Consider the following 20,965-nt stretch of genomic DNA (forward strand, 5'->3'; position numbering starts at 1 on the left):
AGAATACCATAACAAGCCGTTCACCTAAATATAGAATATTACCTTGATCATTTTACTCTAGCTTGTTCAAAGTGATGTTTATGCTCTCGTTCTAGCTCCCACCCATCGATAAAGTCTGCTTGGAATTTATCTCGGTAAATAAGTTTCTATTTATATTTTGTTTATGAGATTTATGGTGTTTCTTTTTGTTTTTCTTTGTGTTCATGAGATCCATCTTTTTTCGTATATTTTTGCGAGGAAAAAAGAATTTGACATAATTAATGATCTCATAATTGTGTGGATATGGACGTACCAGATCTCGACCCAAGACCCAATCATATAAGAAATTAAGAAAAAGAATTTTTGGATGAAATTGTAGTTTTTATTATTATTATTTATTTATTGGGGTTTGAAAACGGAGGGATGGGTCCAAAAGTAGGCACCGTCTTTAATTGACACATGAATAAATTGATGCACAAAAAGAGAATTTTATCACTTTCTTTTACCTCACACCTTTGACTTCTAATTTGCTTCTTTGATTTTGGTTTATATTTAGGTTTAGGTTTAGCTGTTTGTTTGTTTGAGTGTTCGTGGGACTCTCTTTTGTTATTCACTTTTCCAAATAAGATCGATTTAATACCTATTTGTATGCTTACCACCAATACAAATTCGACAGTTTTTCAATTTTTGAAAAATAGAAAAATAACTATGTTTCTATATTTTCTGTGAGCAGAAAATTAATGTTGACCAATAAATAATATTCAAGTATTTTTCTTCTTTTTTTACCCCCTATATGTTATTTTTAACATATATTTCAATTGAAATAATTCATCTGGTTAAAATCTATCATATTTTAAAAAATTAAAAATAGCACATCATATGTGTGGAGAATGAGAATTTGAACTTATAGATGAAGTAGAAAAGTTGAAAATACAATAATAAAAGGTATCGTTTCAACTATTTTTTAATTTAAAAAACAAGGTCTGGTCATGAAAATTTTGGTGTGCCTAATGTTATTTAAAAATAACTTTTATTTAGAAAATACACACCCAATAATATAATAGTAATCCATGTGGCATTTAAAAAACATTGTTTTATACAAACTAACATTCTTTTATATATCCACACACACACACACAAATATATATATATATATATATATATATATATATATGTTAAAAATAACATATCTGGGTTTCTATAATTGGTGTTGTTAGTGTAAAGGAATTTTTCAAAAAAAAAAAAAAAAAGAGCAAAAACGTGAAAAGAAAGTTCACAAAAACTACGTGTTGGTGTTGTTAGTGTAAAAAGTCTAGTGCGTTAGACTAGACCTTAGAGATCAGAGGAATCGTCTTCTTCGGCTTCTGCGTTTCTATAATTGCTGCTGCCCGCCCTCCCTCCCGCGCGCTTCGCTTTTCTGAATTCTCCACAAAATCGAAGCCAGATTCAAATCAATTTCGTCTTCATCGATCTCCTCACGATTCTCTTCCTGATCATCATCTTCATCTTCGTCTCTTTTTTCTGTGACGATTAATTCCTTCTTCCTGTCATCTTCTTCGTATTTGTCCGTTTTTGTAGTATGACGATTTGATCTTCCTCATCTTCGTGTTGATTAATTTGTCCGTTTTTGTATGACGATTGTTTTTCGATCGTCTTCTGCTTCGTCGTCATCGAATATGAAATCCTTTTCATCGGAGAGAATCGGAGTTCGACAGTACAATAAATCGGAACTTCCGCGGCTGCGGTGGACGCCGGAGCTTCATCGCTACTTCGTCCAGACCGTCGAGATCCTTGGAGGAAGAAATCGTAAGTTTCCGCCAAGTTTTTGCTTGTTCGTTTATTGTTATGGCGTTCTGGCTCTCTTTTCTGTCCGTACTGGAATTTTTTCTCAGAAACTGTTTCAGAGAGAGCGAGAGAGAGCGGTGTTTGTTATCTGTCCGTACTGGAATTTTTTGTTGCTTTCTTCTGAAAACTGACTTGTTGCAGAAGCAACGCCGAAAAGAATACTGCAAATAATGGGAGTGAAAGGACTGAAGATTTCGCACATAAAAAGCCACTTACAGGTATACTTTTAATAAACGCAAATGTTCGTCGCTATCGTTGAGTTGAGTTGAGTGATCAATTTTTGTATATTACATACATTCAAAAATCAAAAATCAAAAATCAAAAATCAAAAATCAAAGTTCTTCAAACTTTTTATATACAGTACAGTTTTGGTCCGTTCATACTTGATTCAAAACTCAGATGGTGATTCCAAATATATATAAACGAACTAGTCTCTTGTTTCACTGCAAGTTTTCGGCCGGATTTTTCTAATTTACAATTTGAGTTTGTAATTTGTAGAACTTGTTAATTAGAGTATGCTAATCTCATAAACCTACCACAAAGCCACATCAAAAACCTAGAGATGAACACATTTTTATAGCTCGATCTATATAATCCAAACATCTTTATTGCGTAAAATTCGAATTTTCAAACGCCTCCTAATTTGGTAAAATTTTCGAATTTTCAAACGCCTCCTAATTATACAAACTAAATTTGGTACAATTTTAAAAGAATTTTCTTAACCATAAAAAGACAAGCCATGAATAAAATTAGCAAGAAATTTATTCATATATTGGAATCAAGGCAGCATATACACTCTCTCTCCCTCTCAATGTGAATATGCATATCAAGCCAAACAGAAAAGATGATAGAATACTAGTAACTTCCCAGTTAGGACATTGTTTAATTAAAGAAGCTTTTTACAAATTAAAAAAGAATTTAGTTTTTGGTTAGGTACATTCCTTACCGCAGGAGAGAAAAGTAACCTTTAATTCAATTAAATATGAAATTAAAGACAAAGAAGCAGAATAATTATGAGTTCTTGCATGGCGACGCTACTCATTTTTTATTCCATTTATATTCTTGTAGCCATTATACAGTGAAGCCCAAGATATATTGTATTCTAACAAAAAAAAAATTTGCGTGTTTTTCAATGATTTATTTATTTATTTTTGCAGATGTATAGGAGTACGGAATTAGAGCGTGGCAGCAGTTGCAAGCATGTAGTAACGAGACAAGCCATGAAACAGCCCAGAAAAGGAACATCGCACTCATCTGACATCAGAGTCCTCCTCTCTTCAAACGGGTACGGTTCATCAATTTTTTTCATCCATATTGTCATTATATCATTTCTAATAAAATTCACATTGGAAATAACAATTCAACTAAATAATTAAGTGAATTAGTTCAACTGATTAAGACATATCTTCGATAAAAAATTAAAAAGTTTGAGTGAGTAGAATCCTGGTTCTTATTAAAAAATAGTTTCCTGTAATTTAAAAACTCAAACTTAGAATAGATGTAGTGTAAATGCATGGACTCAAAAGGTAGATTTTTATTATTATTATTATTTTTTGGGACATATTTGAGGTAATGGTCATTGGTCAATGTCATGTTTTTCTCCTTTTAGTGTCACAAAAAATAGTCAGCATATTTGGAGTTAAGCAACTTTGCATCTAAAAGAAATAATGTAAATCTTTTTTTTTAATTCTTTTTTAATCTTCTCAATCTTGAAAAGCATGTTTTTTTTAATTATTAAATGAGTAAAGATCTCAACAAATAAAATTTTCAAGGACGTGTTTGAGAGTGATGATAGAATTATTAATTTTGAAAAAAGAGATTTAAGTATAATTGATTTTCCAAAATCATCATCCAAGTGATACCTTAAAAATCAATTAAAAGTGATTTTAAGCTCCCTTAAAATCAATTTTCTAATTTGCCCGATCAATGGAAATAGGAGTGATTTTAACAATGACAAAAATGATTTTGGCCATGTCAAAATCACAATCAAACAAGCCCCAAGTTAGGTTAAGTATTAAAATTCCGGGCAATTTTAAGTTTTCCTTAAATAATTAATGGAAATTGATATGATTAAAATAGTTTGTTAGGAAAGATCTAGAATTTTAAATTTAACATTTGAAGGCCAAAATGTTAAAATATAAAATTCTATAGTTCAAGGATTAGACTCTTAGAGTGAGATAGGCAAGGCTAATTCGGAAATTAAGATCGAATTTAAATCATCTTGATTCGCATGTATGAAAGTTTGAAAATATTTAAACTATTTATATTTTTATGTAGATAGAATATTGGAGAATTATTATATATTTCAGTTGGAAACATTGAGATTTATATATGGCAGGTTGATTATGAAATATTTAGAAAATTAATTTAAAAAAAAATGCATCCTAATGACATTACAAAACTATGCAAGTATATTTATTTGAGCTTCAAACAAAACTATTTTTTAAAATATTTTACATGAACTTAAAATTAAATACAAATAAAGAAAAACGATAATAGGAAATACAAGGTTTAACATAGATAATTATTAGGGTGTATATGAGAGTGATGGTAGAATTAGTAATTTTGAAAAAGTGATTTAAATATAATTGCTTTTCAAAAATCACCATCTAAGTGATAGCTTAAAAGTTAAATTAAAGTGATTTTAAATTTTAATAAAATCAAATTTTCAATTTGACAAACATGATCAAATGGAAAGTGAAGTGATTTTGACAATCATAAAAGATATTATTTAAGACGAAAAAAAGTTTATATCACACTATCACTTCAATTTCTAATTTCCATCCCATATTTTGCAGGAGATTGAGAAAAGAAGATGAAGAGTTCAATAGAAGTCATGAATCTCCATCCAACGTAGAAGATAGGATCATTTCTCAACAGGTAAATTAATGCTTCAAAATTTATTACAAGTATGATATTAAATTATAGAAAATATGGTGTCTAGTTTTGAGTAATTGAAATAGAAGAAAATTTGAATAAAGATTTCATTCAAGTTCTGAAATTAAAAGTGATCATTAAAATACTATTTGGTGTAAATTAAATATAGGTTGAGTGTTTCTATAAGGGAAAAAAATCGAAAGATTAAATGTTTTTGTATTTAACATTACCCATATAATTTTGTTTATTTTTTTTTAAATTTTATTGGGATGGATATCTGAACTTTCGACCTTTTGATCGACAAGGTGAAAATATGTCTTAACAAGTTGACAAGCTATGTACAAGCTTGACTCATAGAATTTTCTTTCCAAACCCATCTAGAAACCTTAGAAATATTTTCTGATATTTTCGAAAAACTCTTGAGTTCACTTTATAATTTTCATTTATTTCTTAGACGAGAGATGTGAGAGGGAGAAGGGTGGGATGAGGATGATATGTAAAGGCTTTGGGTTATACATAGAGAGCATCATTAGATAGATTATATTAGTTTAGTAGTAGTAGAACAAATTTTTCTTACTTTCTTTGGGTGTCTCGGCATTGTTTTTAATATAAATTTTGGGTACAATTATGGTCAACTTTCATGTATATTTTGATCCATCCCACAAGCTAATTTCCATCCTTCTCCTCCAAAATGAAGAAAAAATGGACCATTTTCACTGCTAGAAGTGAGATGGTTTATCTTTAATATGGTGAATTTTTTTTGTACCACTAAAAATAGAATACATCAAAAAGTCAATATAAAAACTATAACATATAGATATCTAAATTATATATAGTAAAAGTAAAATATTTGCCATTCATCCCCTATATTTCAACCAAGGACGTATTTTTTTCATCTATTTATCAAACATTATATTCTCTCGTTATATCATTGGTTTCCCATGCACCGTCTTGTTGTCATCTTTTGTTGGACGTAAGAGGAGGCCATTAGCCAATTTTGTTTGTGCTGGGACGTTTGGAACTCAATTCAATTAGTGTGAATAGTGTTTTTTTTAACTTTATATTAATTTAGTAAAATAATAGTATTTCAAATATTTGTTTAACTGTTTTCTGCACGAGCTGAATCATCGTGTCTTGACCAAACTAAATATTCTGGAAATGGTTAAAAGACCAGAAAACTCTAGCTATATATTTTTATATTTTGATTTTATTACGAGTAAAAGAGATCTTTTTCTATTTTTTTCTATTTTATGATTTTAAAATCAAAAGATTCAAATATGTTTGAAAAAGTAAAAAAAAAAAAAAAAGAAATGAACATAGAGAAATAAAAAAAATGATTAAGATTAAAAAAACAATAATTGGTGAATTGTTTTGTGCAGGATTCAGATTATTCATGCTTGGTAGGCAGAATGTCAGATGAGGAATGCACTGACATTGGTGAACAAACATGTGACTGTGAACTCTCGTTATCCCTCAAGCCATCTCCTTCTCCATCTCCTCCTCCTCCTCCTCCTATGAGACAGATTCTAGAAAGAGAATTATGGCCACTTCAATATCCCAACGACTCTACAACTACCACTACTTCTACTTCTACTTCTACTTCCCAACTCAATTTTGTACGCCTAAAAGAATCCCCTCCTCACCATCATATCAATTTAGACCTAACCATTTGAACCTCATTATATATATTTATAGCTTTAGATATTATTACACTTTTCCCTGTCAATTGCATGATTTGTTGTAATGTTTAGATATAGATATTAGACTTTCTTTTTGTTTTTGTTTTTTTTAAACCTGGTATTGAATTGAGGGTCATCTCCCATTGAGGCACGCCCACACAAAGATCCAAAATTGTGAAGACTCCCTTATTAAATTCATCTAAATGTTCAAACATGGAGCTTCAAGGCAGTTACTCAGAGGCACGCCCACCCTTTCATTGGCATTGGTTTCAAATACTCTTCCCTATATCCACAACAAACAATTGAATGTAATCATAGTTTAGCAGTTAAGGAACCGAAAGTCTCCACCCCACATTTGTTATACTAAAAAACAATCATTATATATTTGATTATGCTATTTTTTTTTTCTTTTTTCTTATAGATTGCTATCTATGTTATTAACATGAAATTGTACAATTTGCAACTTCGACATGTACAAAAGGTGGCAGAAGCACGGCCAAGAAAGATATTTTTCTAACTACCTTTTCCTTTATCACAATGGTTGGCCCAATGGAAGATTGTGTTTTTTTCACTGCCTCTTTGCCAGTGTCTTTTTCAGTCCTTTGACAATTTTCGCGAACCACATCAAATTCATCACCGATAAAACCAACGGAACCACGAACACTAAAAATTGCCCGAAAGCATGCATCTTGAGAACCTGTATTAATTAACATAAATTCAGGAGCCAAAATTTTAATTTTGGGAAGGAAATGTCAAATCCATAAGCAGACTATATTTCCAAGAGAACATTTTCCAAAAATGGAAAAGGAACTGGAGATAATACACAAATCACAGTATTTTGACGAATTTTATGTTAAAAGTGATCATCCAATACTGTCGGTAGGCTCCGATCTAATGATTAATGGCAGCTATGATCACAGAATTATTCTCCAAAAAGACAATAACTTTATATCACAAGAGAGAGAATATTGAATCACTTTATGTCACAAAAATCAATACCTTGTATATCAATCGTTGAGGGTAAATTTGGAAAATGTTGAATTCATTTCTAAACATATATAAATAAGTATATGTATGTGACACGTGTTTCAATGATGCATGCATGCGAATGTTATCAGGTTAATTAAGCAGAGTAAGCTTTGATAATACCTGATCCAGGTGCAAGTAGACATGGTAAAACAAGTACACGAACAGAAGAATTCTGGCTACCTGCAAAAAAAAAAAACATACACACAGATTGATTGTTGAATTACATTGTTCCCTAATCAATTAGATAATACATGGAAACAAATAGATCATTAAAACATGATATTCTTTTACTCACCAGCCAAGCGAAGAATATTACAACCCCATTAATGAGGTATGCTTTTGACTTCTTCATTCCAGCTGTGTCAAGGTACCTACGCGAAGGAAAAATATCCTTTTAGAAATTTTGGAGAAAATGGTTTGCACGATACAAATATATTCATCTCCTTGAAAATGTTTATATATATATCTAGCAACAAGCAAAAATTAACAAATTTTGGAAGTCAAAATCAACTTATTTCACTTGATAATTCATTCATAGAATATTACCATCTCAAATTGATCCCAGGGGTGGTCGTCTCAGAGATGAGAACCATGTAGGTATAAAGCTGCCCTTCACCAGTCAACATAGCATAGGCCACAGCTATGAGAGAAAGAAGATGATGTATCACCTGAAAAATTTTCCAATTTCCATAAGCAACAAATTTCCAACATAATTTTTTTCCCATAAAGAACACAGATCATATGTAGGAATAAACAGTAACCAACAATATTTAAAGCGAGGATGCACTTACATACTCCATTCCACCTAGTGCAGGATAAAACCAAAAGATCATCACAAGATCAGTTATGAAGTAACCGACAGAAACCTGCAGAGTAGAGTATCATCAAATTTTTGTCTATTCTGGAAACAATAGTAGGTGTAAGGGGTTATCGTAAGCAACGAAACCACGAATAGATTTACATTATCTGATCATGAAATGAGTTTCAAAGCATCTTAAGTTTTAACTCAAAACATTTAACTATGTTTCTCTGGATACAACTTTCAAAAAGTCAACATAGATTTTCATCAGTTTACATATTATTTCAATCAAAATTATTATTTATAAACATGCCACATTAGAACACAGAGCTCTCTGTCTCCCTCCCCAACGCTCCATGCAATACTTACTCCATAAATAAAGCTTAATACCATTTTTTTTTCTCTTGATGAGAAACTACGTATTATTTTGATCAAAGACTTGATAGGCTAGAGCCAATAATCTATCATCTGCTCCACCACAAATAAGTTCTGGAAAACTCTAATCTCAAAATTACACACATACTATCCATCCTCATCCTTGGGACCCGATCACGACATATTTTTATTTTTTAAGGGCCAGACCATGAAACTCTAATCTTCCATCTTTATTGTTATCATACCATGGCTTTTACATAGCTTAAGAAAGTCAAGGCACTACTTAACATCTCCAAGTTCCGACATATTACGAAGCTTCCCACACACTACAGTGATATACCTACTCAGAACAGAGATGGTACTTACTCCCAGGGCAAATGTAGATATTGTTGAACTACGGAAGGTAATAAGGCCAAAATGTTGGTCAGAATAGAGGTCCGACAAAAAAACCAAGTACAGTGCTGCTGCTGTAATGAAAATGGCGTGGAGAGTTGACATTGCCCTGTAAAAACAGAAATTACACATGAAATTTTTATTACAAGGAAAAATAAATAAACTAAGGCAAACAAGGGAATGATTAGTTACCGGTTGTTCCACTCAACACGCTGAATCCTAGAAAGGTTAGAATAGCTCTTGAAGTAAACAGCACTGATCGAATCAGTCAGATCATGGACCTGCAAACCAAGGAACGTTTACAAATGAGTGGCAAAAAAAAAAAAAAAGACACGCAAGCTTGGAAAAAGAAGAGAAACTAATTTTTAGCATATTATTAACTTTTTAGCATCATGATGATTGAATGTGAAGATAAAGTCGCATGCAAGTGACCCACATTGAATAAGATAAAAGAGGCATATATGACGGTATGGTACCAGTTTGCTAGCAAGTATGCCTGCAGGAATGGAAATGTATGGTACAATAGGATCTGATAGTACAAGATACTTAAGTAGCTGCTCAGCCTGGTTTTGGTATGACTTTAGCGACATGATTTCTCGTTTCAATCTTGGGTTACAGCATGCTACAGAGTCAAAAGAAACAATATAGCCCCAATGTCTCCAAATTCTTTAACTTCTTCTCTACCTCATTACACCTGTCCACAAAATAATACGTAAGCAGCATAACCAAAATAATGGAGGATACTAGAGATCACGGGCAGAGTTAAGAACAGCTAAGAACCATCAGTGAACTATGACAAGTCAAAGGTCTAAGTGGAAATGCATGACACATCGTATTATCATCATCTGCTATTCCATTATTCCCCGTTTTTAGTTTTATTCTATGTATTATCCTACAGAAGAGTGCAAAGGGAGTTCACAAGGAGTTGGAAAAGAGAGACCTAAAAATTGATGAAATTTTTATGGATTTTGTTTTTCTAAAAAATGCTGATGGCGATAATTCAAATAACAAGAGCATTATTCACATTTCACAATTCTATAGAGGTCAACCCAAAGCATTAGGAGAAACCACAGTGAATCAGAAAGTATCGGGAAGTTTCCCTTCAAACAGATGGCTAGGGTCGTGTTGTGGCAGTGTTCTCTAAGAATCCTAGTTTAGGAACTGTGGTTGGTGAGTAATTATAGGCTTATCAAATTTAAGGCTTCCTTGTGAAGCTTCACTTCTGTGATTAACAAATATTAATTTCCCCTTTTCTATTAGTTGACAATGGAATGGTCTCCGTCTACCATCCAAAACTCGTCTAGGTAAAATCCCTTTTTTCCAGTGCCCACTGGACGAACCTTTTGCAAACCTTGCATTTTACTTGGGTTATCTAATTAAAAGTTTTGGTTTCCTACTAATTTAAGAGGGAGAGTTCAGAAAGGGCTGTTATATCTTAGGGTACAGCATTTGATATTCTTCTTAATCATACAGTCCGTCAGTGTGCAAAAAGAAGAGCACAGAAGATAAATTCCTTAGTCACTAGAGAGTAATATTAGTATTCCAAGCTTGAATATTCCTCATTTATATCTTTGAGTAGAGACTGCTTAAAACCCCAAAACCAGGAAGAACACACAGAAAAATGCAATTGAGACTCTCACATGAAGTTGATGTTCTTTCAGGATCAGAGCTGAAGTTTTAACTGACTCTCTTGCATTCCATCTCAGATCAAAATGCAACCTAATATCTATGATTGTCTAAATAGAACAGTACACCTATCAAGTCTCTGCTACAGGATTGTTTCATCGAAAGAATAAGTAATTTATAATTCAAAAACTCATCAGCTCTTGCCAACATTGAAGCAAAATAACAAGTGAAGATTTTAATTTTAGCTTCTACTGGTAGAAAATTGGGCATACACATAAAAGTTAAAACTATGAGGTCTATTGCTTAGCAATCCGCCAACCAGATATAGATAAAATATTGCATGTTAGGGCAATATTGCATGCTGATTGTTACGCACCGAAACAATATTGCACACTGCTACTACTGCTAATACTGCTAATAAGTAATAACTTATCAGAATCTTTGTCTTCAAAAGCCCTAAATGTACAAGTACAACCAAGCTTCTAAAATCTCTCTATCACTGGCTGATCATACCAAGCACCTCCTCAACCAACATTTGCAAGCATAACAACCTCAGCCAGGAAACTAAAAGATAATAACCTCGAACACAAGCACTGTGAATTAGCTTCAGATTCGTATGGTATGTTACACTTATCAAAAAAATAAAAACACGAAGAAGATCGTCCAAGAACACCAACAGCAACCAGAAAGTTTCACAAAGGCAGTATAATATTAATTTCAATTCCAGCAACAAAAGCAATCAACCACACTACAAAAAAAAAAAACAAACAAATAAATAAAAACAAAAGAACCACGGATTAAGCACAAAAGAACTCACTTAATACACATGAAAAAGTTAAAATAACAACAGAGAAATGCTCGCTCGAAGAGAATATCAACCAAACGAACAAGAATAAAAAATCATCCACATACATCATCAGTCCGATAAAGTTCTACATGACAGAAAATACTTAACAACCTCAGCCAAGAAACCGAAAGATAAGAGCTAACAAACAGAATCTCCGTGAATTAGCTTCACAGTCGCAATAATATGCGGAATTCACGAAGATCAGAACACAAAGAAGATCGTCCAAGAACATCAACAGAAACCAGCAAGTTTCACAAAGGAAGTCCAATATTAATTTCTAATGCAGCAACAAAAGCAATCAACCACACTGAAAAAAAAAAACAAACAAAAAAACTAAAACTAAAACTAAAACTAAAGAAATAAATAGGCAGAATTCACATTCACACTCATCGCGAAAATTGAAACACGAAGAAGATCATCCAATAACATCATCAGCAACCACAAACCTTGACAAAGACAGTTCAATATGAATTTCAAACGCAGCAACAAGAGCAATCAATCACACTGAAAGAGTAAACAAACAAAAGAAACACAGATTAGGCACAAAACGACTCAATCAACAACACACGTTAAAGAAAAAAAAACAACAGAAAAATGCGCGTTCGAACAGAATATCAACGAAAGCAAAGCAAGAAGCAAAAATCATCCACAGAACGGAGAAACTCACCAGAAAATCGCCAGAAAACGCAACGACGCGACGGAGAAGAATCAGGAATCAGCAACAACTGGAGCGAGACGCGGAGAATGAAAATGAGGAAGACGGAAGGAGGAGGAGAGAGGGAAGGGCTATACAATATAAAAATTTCTGTTAGAGAGGGAAAGCTTTGGCTATGGCAATGGCTATGGCAATGGCTATGGCTTTGGCTTTGGGTGGGATTGGGCCCAAAGCAAAGCATAAGAACTTGACTTTTTTCGCTACGCTGCGCTCGTTAGCGTTAACTACCACGGCTCGAAGATTCCAGAGAAACCTTCTTTCCATCCACGCAATACTTCCACATATCCAACACCAATCAATCAAATTCCTCATTACCCAAAAAATTCAATAAAATTTTGTAGTATTGTTGTTGTTTTCTTTCCTTCTCTTTTTTCTTTTTTTTTTCCCTATAATTGTGAGTAGAGTGTAAATATGGCTTTTATCAACAATTAAATAATCTTTAATGAATAGTTAAAAGTGGTAGAGTAGGTGGATTCAATAACCACGTATTAACCGACTTAAGTTTAGTCCCTGATAATTTTTCTGCTTGGTTATAACTTTGAATCTCTATCACCTAATTGTTGTATTAAAAATAAATAAATAACAATATATTAATTGTGAGTAAAACAAATGTGGAGGTGGGATATTGAACTTTGGACTTCAAAAAATGAGCAAAATTTCTTAACTGTTGAGTCATATTCATGATTATTATTTTATTTTTACTTACACTTTCTAAGATATGGTTTACACTAAATGATTGTTCTTCTTTTATTTTTTATAATAATTATAGCAATTATCTTACCACTTTTAGGTGTTAATTCGAGTTGAAATTAATCTTTACACATGGTTTAAATAAAGTATATGTTAATGGTAAGATGATGACACGCCACGGGCCCTCATGACAAAGAAACATGTGTCTGGGCCTCAGTTCGAACACAACGAAGGAAGTGTAAGTCCAGTTGGAGATCGACATCTTGAAACGTTGCAATATCATGACAACGCCCATTTATGAATATAAGTAATCTTTAAGCAACCTAACTAAGTTTGGCTCGACACCAACTCATACTAAGATTTTACTTAAATTTTGGAGTGTACGTGGTCGAGCATCGCACCGATGTAAGGTCCTATTTTTAGATCCTTAACTTGGGGAATCACCTCAATTAATGCGTTGGTATATCCAAAATCTTAGATCAACCCTATATTAATAGGTCTATTAACTTTTAAATTTGTGTTACTTGATTCTTTTTAAGAATATACCATTGTTATTAAATTCATAACTAATTTGGAGTAGGTTTAAAAATTTGATATCATAAGAGTTCAGTTAATGTAGTAAGTAACGTAGCTTATATTAATTTTTAGGTTTTAATTCCCAACCTACATATTTTTTAATTGTATAAAAAAAACAGAGACTTATTCAACCAACTGATTAAAAACTTTTTTATAATACAATACAAGATCAATTAGTTACAAACTTATATGGGATTTTCTAAAGTCTAAATAACTATTAATTATAATTTAACTAAAGAAGAAAAAGAGGGGAAAAGGGGGTTATTGCTTCATCTTTCCGTTAATTAACGGGCGACGGACCATTGAAAGAACAACTATTAGATGCAATAAAATCGATAACAGTGGAAACGGTCTCATCGAAACTAACCGGCGCCGTCGTGTCCACCACCAGCCTCGGCACATCTCCGACGTCGAATTCCGTACATCCGCCGTAACCCTCCAGTAGCATCTCGATCTCTCGCCACGTGGACGGCTTGTGCCAGTTCGTCCGATCAGCGGCGCCGCGGCTCTCGAGGCGCCGCCTCCACTCCGCCAGATCGGACGGCCTGCACTCGACAATCAGGAGGCGGGCGCCGGCGGAGGAAGCCAAGTCGAGGAGGCGGTGGAGGTGAGATCGGCGGGAGAGAGGCGTGTCGAGGAGGACGCTGAGGCCGAGGCGGAGCTGCGTGGAGGCGAGGCGGAAAACGACGTCGTAGGAGAGATCGTTGAGGAGCGCGGCGGAGATGGCGGCGGAGATGGCGGCGGCGCAGTCCTTGACGTCGTCTTTGTCGATTAGCGGGATTTTGAGGAGAGAGGCTAGGGATTGGGCTATGGTGCTCTTCCCTGTACCTGGATGTCCTTTCATCGCTATTATCATTTTCGTTTTCTCTTCAATTTCTGCCATTTTTACTCGTTTGATTTCATATCTCACCTTTTTTTTTTCGTTTTGTGGACAACGGCGATTTTATCCTCGACGCATTTCGAGGATTAAAAAATAAAAATAAAAAAAGAAAAAAAATGGACAAAGATATTTTTTTAAAAGATATTTAAAATCTTGATTTTATTTATTTATTTGTTTGTGGAGTGGGAACAGATTCTTCTATTGTGAATTCGCGGTTCAAATTATATCTCAAAAGAAAAAAATTCGCAGTTTTGAGCTCTGGTGCTTTGTAGTGGTCAATTTTCATATATTCATGATTTAACGTTGATACAAAGGTTAAATCAATATTTCAGTCTTTGTTTGAGCGGGGTCTTCTTACTGAATTTCATATTGCTATTTCTTTCATACGAAGGGAGCGTGATGGTAGAGTTTATGCAAATGAGGTGGGTCGGTCGCCTTCTGTACTCTTACGTGCTTTGAAAGCTGAGGTCTATTATCATTGTACTTGATAGCTACCGTTTGAGTTCTGATCCTATGTTTATCTTAGCTTGGGACTTGTTAAAAAAAAGTGGACAAAAGATAGGAACAAAATCTCACTAATATAAATATAAATTATTTTAAACTTATTTATAAAAATGATTAAATACTTATTTGTTAAATTAAATAAGCTATGAGATTTGAACGGATCGTTCTCTCTAAATTTTCTTAATTTACTTTAGTCTATTTGGCCTAATGAGCCACTCAAGATGATTAGGATGATTAAATGGTATTATAAGATCTTTACATGCTAAATGTTCAAAATTCCCCTCGATATTTGTAAAGTTATATTATGACTTCTTATTATTCGAACCTAGATAATCTAGCGCCATTATTATATAAAAACATCACACATCGCTGTCAACATGAACATATAACTCAAAGATTAAAGGTATATAATTCATTCATTCAATGTCGGATGTTAAATTCTTCGCGTACTAAAATAATACAAATCAACAACATTACATAGGCATGTGAAATTAGATAATATGCCAAAAGAAGCATTAGAAAAAAGGAAAGGTAAAATTGTGAGAAGTCCCAAGAATGGTATAGGCATGAGTAGGTCGGACCAACCATGTTGAGTGGCCTAATCTCGTTCTCTAGTTTTTTGAATTCAACAATTGCGTGATGAAATCGAATTATTATTGACCTTTGGAATGATAATAAGTATTTTATCCATCACACTATGTTGAAATTTTCAAATAGTAAGATAAGTTTTAAAGACGCAGGTGGACAGTTAAATAGTTGAGTTTAGTTAATATAAGACAACATTTTTATTAATACAAGATCTATCGAGTAGAATTTAAAAATAAAACCATACGAAATTAAACCCTTAGAGTGAATAACATGCAACAATAATATACATGGTTAGAAGGTACAAAATAATATGTATGGGCACAAAATCCTCCGCATGTAAAAACAATTAAGTTAAATTACTATTATAACCATCCTAATTTGTTTGATTTTGTTTCATTCCTGTGGTTTCCAAAATTTTTAATTTGGTTTTTATGATTTGGCTAAATCTGTGAAACATCCCTGCTTCCGTTTTTATGATTTTGTTTCAACTAATGTTCGAATCGTGATTCGAACATTTGCCCTAGATCAAATGTATAAATCTATTAACTACTCAACAATACACGGATTATGTTGGGTTGAATGTATTGAGGTTCATATTAAATTAACCCATTGTCCTTTTATTAAACGTTTACCCAATTAAAATATCAATACATTTGACCGAACTTCAACTCATTTACCATATCCAAAAAAACACATTACGTAAAGAATTTGTTAAAACATGATAACTGGAAACAAGCAATTTGAGGTTAAAAAAAACCTACAATAGGCATAAAAATATTAAAAGTCCGCTTGGTAATGTTTTGCATTTGTTGTTTCTAGTTTTCTCTTTCATCACTAAGAAAAAAACAAAATTACGTTTTATAATGGTTTATTGTTTCCGTTCTTTAAAATTTTAAATAAAATATTCAACATTTTTTATGCTATATATATTTTTTTGATACTAAGTACGGTTTATAAGTAAAAAGAAAGATGATAAAATAATACTTTTATTTATGTGTGGGTAAGAAACTTAGAAATAGAAACGAGACACAAGAAATTTAAGCCTGTTGTAATATTTCCGTTTCTTTTTTATTGTTTTTTTGTTCCCATTTCCAAAACTGTATAGAAATTTTGAAAAGAAAAGTTATATGGTACCAATTTCCAGCAAAATCAAATTTCCTTATTTTTCTTATTAAGAAACAATTACCAAATGCAATTATTTTTTAAATATATTTTTAATTATACCACGATGACCATCTACCTTAGAAATTAGTAATTTTTTTGTGTTTTCCGGTACCTTGAAGAAATAATATTGTAAAGAAGAATGGATCACGAAAGAAGCAGCCCATTTGGGAGGCCCCAATGGAGGCCCGAGGGCGAGGTGCGCTTCCATGGCGCCCACGACTCCTCGCCTCCTCCGTCTCTCACATTCTCTCTGTGTTGGCATTCGTCTTTCTCACTCACTCACTGCATATAATAACCCCTCTTCTCGAGTTCGTTTCCTCCACGCAAAGCCAAAGCCAAAGCCAAAACCAAACCCACTGTGTTTTCCCTTTTCCCTTTCCGTCTTTCTTTCCATCTCTTCTCTCTACTACTTTCACCATACCAAACCCTTCGCCCCACCCAAATTCCCCGTCCGATTCTCCAATCGATTCTCTCCCACCCCTCTTCAACAACACAATTTTGTTTTTGTATTTTTTGAAATCAAATTTCTGGGTTGCTTCTTGCGTCAGAATCTCGCCTTCCGCCATCGGTATGTCGCCATTTCTTTACTTTCCTTTTTTCGTTTTCCCTTTCTTGTTTGCCTGCCGCTAATGTCCTCGCGTTGGGATTTTGTTAATCTTTTGATTGATTGCAATATTGGGATTACTGCTGGTTTGGTTCATGATTCATCGGGTTCGGGATTGGGATTGCACTGAATCATGTTTGCTTCAGTTATACGACGCCGTTTCTTTCCCCTCTAATCTTATTATTATCCATGTAATTCACTGCGGATTGCATTTTGTATCAACTATTTAAGTTCCATTCTTAATTGGTATTGCTTGATAGTTTGGATGTGTTTAGATTTAGATACGTTGCTTTGTTTCACTTTTTTTTTTTATCTTGTAATTCTTGTCGAGAACACGTCTGGATTGAATTTCTTTGTTATGTTCTTGCTTTTTCTTGGTAAAATTTGATGTCTTGAATTTGCCACTGTGACTATCTGTCTGCCAAATGCACATCTTGTAGTTTTTGATTGTTACTTTGACTACATTGTGTAGCAGTAGTTTGAGATTTATTGGGGGTATTTTTTGTTTTTGAAACCATCTGTTTATCCGTTCATCGTAGTTATATATGGGCTGAGGTGCACATTTCATGGGAGGTTTAGAGGATGAAGAACCAGCCTCCAAACGTATAAAAGTGTCGCCGGGGAAATTGAAGGGACTCTCGAACGGTTTATCTGTAGTTGAGCCTTCAGGGGGCTCTTCAAGAGACTTGATGGCTCGCCCCCTACCGTCCGAAGGGGACAATGGTGATGTTATTGGTTCAAAAGGAGTAATAAAAAAGGCAGAGTTTGTGAGAATAATAGCCAAGGCATTGTATTCTCTCGGTTATAAGAAGAGCAGTGCTTATCTAGAAGAGGAGTCTGGGATATCCCTACATTCTCCGACTGTAAATGTGCTTATGCAGCAAATTCATGATGGAAAATGGGACGAAAGCATTGAAACTTTGCGAAAAATTGGTCTGTCGGATGAAAGCATTGTCAAATCAGCTTCTGTTTTGGTGTTAGAACAGAAATTCTTTGAGCTTTTGGAGAAGGACAAAGTCACAGAAGCACTGCAGACACTGAGGACCGAGATTGCTCCATACCACATTAATGATCACAGAATTCGTGAGCTCTCCTCCTGCTTGGTTTCTCCATCAATGAGGGCTCAAGTTGATTTGTCCTGTCAACAGAGTCAGAGGGCTAAGTCTAGGACACAATTGCTGGAGGAATTGCAGAAAATTCTTCCCCCATCTCTTATGATCCCAGAAAAAAGGTTGGAACATTTAGTTGAACGGGCCCTTTTGTTACAACGAGACTCTTGCACTTTTCATAACTCCATAAATAAGGAGATGTCGTTATATACAGATCATGATTGTGGGAGAAATCAGATTCCTTCACAAACTTTACAGGTAAGAAATGTTTTCTTACGAGACTTTTTGGGTAAACTTTAAGGTAAGGTTGTATCCACATTGATTTTATATCATGGTTCTTGTGTATAAAGTTGATAATTCGAAACTCTTTCTTAATTGGATACATATTAACATATTATTACCTTGTCTCTGATTTATCTTTGCTCCTTTGATACATATAGTTTTATCTAATCTCCTTTATTACCCGATGTGAAGAACATCAGTATACTCATTGTAGGGATTTCTTGTAAGATTGTTGGTCTAAGCTAAAGCAATTTTTGCTTCTGCAATTATGGTTGTGCAACCGTGAAGTAATGTAGATAGAGATTGTGATATAGGTTCATAATTTGAGGGTATTTTTTAAATTATCGTAACATCTTGTGGTCGTTTCTTTCCGCTGTCATCTGAGTTCCTTGTTTTCTTGATCTCAACAGGTGTTACAAGATCACACTGATGAAGTTTGGTTTCTACAATTTTCTCATAACGGGAGATACTTAGCTTCATCTTCCAGTGATCGGTCTGCAATTATATGGGAGGTAACTATTATGATCACTTTTGAAATTTTTATTAAGAACGGCAAGCATGCAATTAACCCCTAGCTTAACTGACTTCACATATTACCATGTTTGAAGTTGATGGTTCGATTCAATGTATGAACTCAAAAGATGAAAAAAACTAACTCCCAAGGAGGCTTTGCCCACCGGGGTTAGCTTTGGGGGACAATCAAGATTTTAAGCTATAAAATTTTCAATGAGGGGCTTCAATCTAGGATTTTGGAAGATGCTAGGCAACCCATATTCACATGTATTTTCATGGAATTTTATTAATTTATGCATTTGAAAGTCAATTTTACTATAATTATCTTCCATTATTTTGCTGATGACTTTCATGTTCTAAGCATTTTCTCCTTTTCCTTTTAGGTAGACTCAAATGGAAGAGTTTCTTTGAAGCATCAACTGGTCGGTCATGAGCAACCGATCTCTCTTGTCTCATGGAGTCCTGATGATAGTCAGCTACTCACCTGTGGGGTGGAGGAAGCTGTCAGGCGTTGGGATGTTGCTTCGGGCGAGTGCCTCCATGTTTATGAAAAAGTTGGTCATGGACTAGTTTCTTGTGGCTGGTTTCCTGATGGAAAGCATATACTCGCTGGCGCTAACGATAAGAGTATCTGCATGTGGGAATTAGACGGGAACGAGTTGGAAGGTTGGAAGGGACAAAGAACTCTCAAGATTTCTGATTTGGAAATAACCAATGATGGGAAGAAGATTATTAGTATCTGTAGAGACAGCGCGATATTACTACTCGACAGGGAGTTAAACGTCGATAAATTGATCGAAGAGGATCAGATAATAACCTCTTTTCAGCTGTCAAGGGATAATAAGTTCTTGCTAGTAAACCTTTCGAACCAAGAAATCCATCTGTGGAATTTAGAAGGCGAGGCTGAGGTTATAACATCGTACACAGGTCATAAGCGCACCCGGTTCGTTATTCGGTCCTGTTTTGGAGGGCTCGACCAGGCTTTTATCGCTAGTGGTAGTGAGGACTCACTGGTACAGTTCTTAGTTCGTCCTTTTAACTTCTATTCTATATACTGTGGCGCCACTCTCCTACCTCCAAGTTTTGATTTGTATCATTCAAGTTGCTTGGTTGTCGTTTTTTTTTTGTTAAAGCATACTTCTAGAATAGTAACGAAAAGCTGACACGTCACACTAGCTTTTGGTATATATACAAATACAACACAATCATACAACATATCTAGATGTTATGTTACTGAACATTGGTGCCATGTCAGTCGAAAACTCACGAGAATCTCATAGAAAGAAAATTCGCCTCAGCTTCATCTTCATCTTTGAATCAAAGTTGAATGAAGCAAGCCACTTCCTACGAGATTCTCGTAAGTTTCCAAGTGACACGACACCGATGGGACGTCTTGATACTGAGAATGAGTGTGTTTATGTGGAAGTTTTTGACGGGTTGGTGTGTGGGTGGCAGGTATATATATGGCATAAAGGGACAGGGGAGCTAATAGAGGCATTGGAAGGGCACTCAGGGTCTGTAAACTGCGTGAGTTGGAATCCTGCCAATCCTCACATGTTGGCATCGGCCAGCGACGACCGTACGATTAGGATATGGGGATTAGGAGGGCTGAATCTTAACGTTGTGAAGTCCAGAAATAGTGATCGCAGCAGCCGAAATGGCGTCCATTATAGCAATGGGGGAACTTGAACAGAGATAATTCTTCTTCTCTCTCTCTCTTCTCTCTTCTCTCATACCCATTTGTAACTTTTCTTTCTTTCTACAGTTGCTCTGTTCTTGTGTAAATACTTCTTCAGTTACTTCTTTCCAAGTTTATCAATTCAAAGTTGTTCCAATGTTGAATCGTGAAGTCATTCTCTATTAATAAAATACTCAGTCTCCATTCAACTCA

General features: G+C 34.2%; 4 protein-coding genes across 6 annotated transcripts; 2 read left to right on the forward strand and 2 right to left on the reverse strand.

Moving 5' to 3' along the window:
- Positions 1-1,227: 1,227 nt before the first annotated feature.
- LOC111011791 (uncharacterized) lies at positions 1,228-6,659 on the forward strand. The gene is made up of 5 exons (XM_022285689.2): positions 1,228-1,785; positions 1,966-2,042; positions 2,982-3,109; positions 4,623-4,704; positions 6,081-6,659. Exons 1-5 carry the CDS (start codon positions 1,611-1,613, stop codon positions 6,372-6,374), a joined length of 756 nt encoding a protein of 251 aa, XP_022141381.1. The 5' UTR covers positions 1,228-1,610; the 3' UTR covers positions 6,375-6,659.
- LOC111011776 (uncharacterized) lies at positions 6,027-12,424 on the reverse strand. Of its 3 annotated transcripts, none has more exons than XM_088119958.1 (10): positions 12,117-12,424; positions 9,453-9,670; positions 9,169-9,257; positions 8,950-9,085; positions 8,201-8,275; positions 7,956-8,077; positions 7,705-7,780; positions 7,530-7,589; positions 6,902-7,077; positions 6,027-6,663 (listed from the first exon to the last, which is right to left on the reverse strand). In XM_088119958.1, the coding sequence occupies exons 2-9, from the start codon at positions 9,564-9,566 to the stop codon at positions 6,949-6,951; spliced, it is 801 nt and encodes a 266-aa protein (XP_087976084.1). In that variant the 5' UTR covers positions 9,567-9,670; positions 12,117-12,424; the 3' UTR covers positions 6,027-6,663; positions 6,902-6,948. The 3 variants fall into 3 exon arrangements, with proteins under 3 accessions (XP_087976084.1, XP_022141369.1, XP_022141361.1); XM_022285677.2 differs by lacking the exon at positions 6,027-6,663 and adding an exon at positions 11,896-11,953 and having other exon boundaries at positions 6,667-7,077; XM_022285669.2 differs by lacking the exon at positions 6,027-6,663 and having other exon boundaries at positions 6,667-7,077; positions 12,117-12,423.
- A 1,286-nt stretch (positions 12,425-13,710) lies between these two features.
- LOC111007298 (uncharacterized) lies at positions 13,711-14,313 on the reverse strand. Its single transcript, XM_022279614.1, has one exon. The coding sequence runs from the start codon at positions 14,311-14,313 to the stop codon at positions 13,711-13,713; it is 603 nt and encodes a 200-aa protein (XP_022135306.1).
- Positions 14,314-16,762: 2,449 nt separating this feature from the next.
- LOC111007079 (WD repeat-containing protein 26 homolog) lies at positions 16,763-20,965 on the forward strand. The gene is made up of 5 exons (XM_022279269.2): positions 16,763-17,134; positions 17,710-18,537; positions 18,972-19,073; positions 19,458-20,087; positions 20,530-20,965. The coding sequence occupies exons 2-5, from the start codon at positions 17,737-17,739 to the stop codon at positions 20,761-20,763; spliced, it is 1,767 nt and encodes a 588-aa protein (XP_022134961.1). The 5' UTR covers positions 16,763-17,134; positions 17,710-17,736; the 3' UTR covers positions 20,764-20,965.

This window comes from Momordica charantia, assembly GCF_013281855.1.
Source record: "Momordica charantia cultivar OHB3-1 chromosome 11 unlocalized genomic scaffold, Mcharantia_2.0 BLBB01000011.1, whole genome shotgun sequence".
Taxonomy (NCBI): Eukaryota; Viridiplantae; Streptophyta; class Magnoliopsida; order Cucurbitales; family Cucurbitaceae; genus Momordica; species Momordica charantia.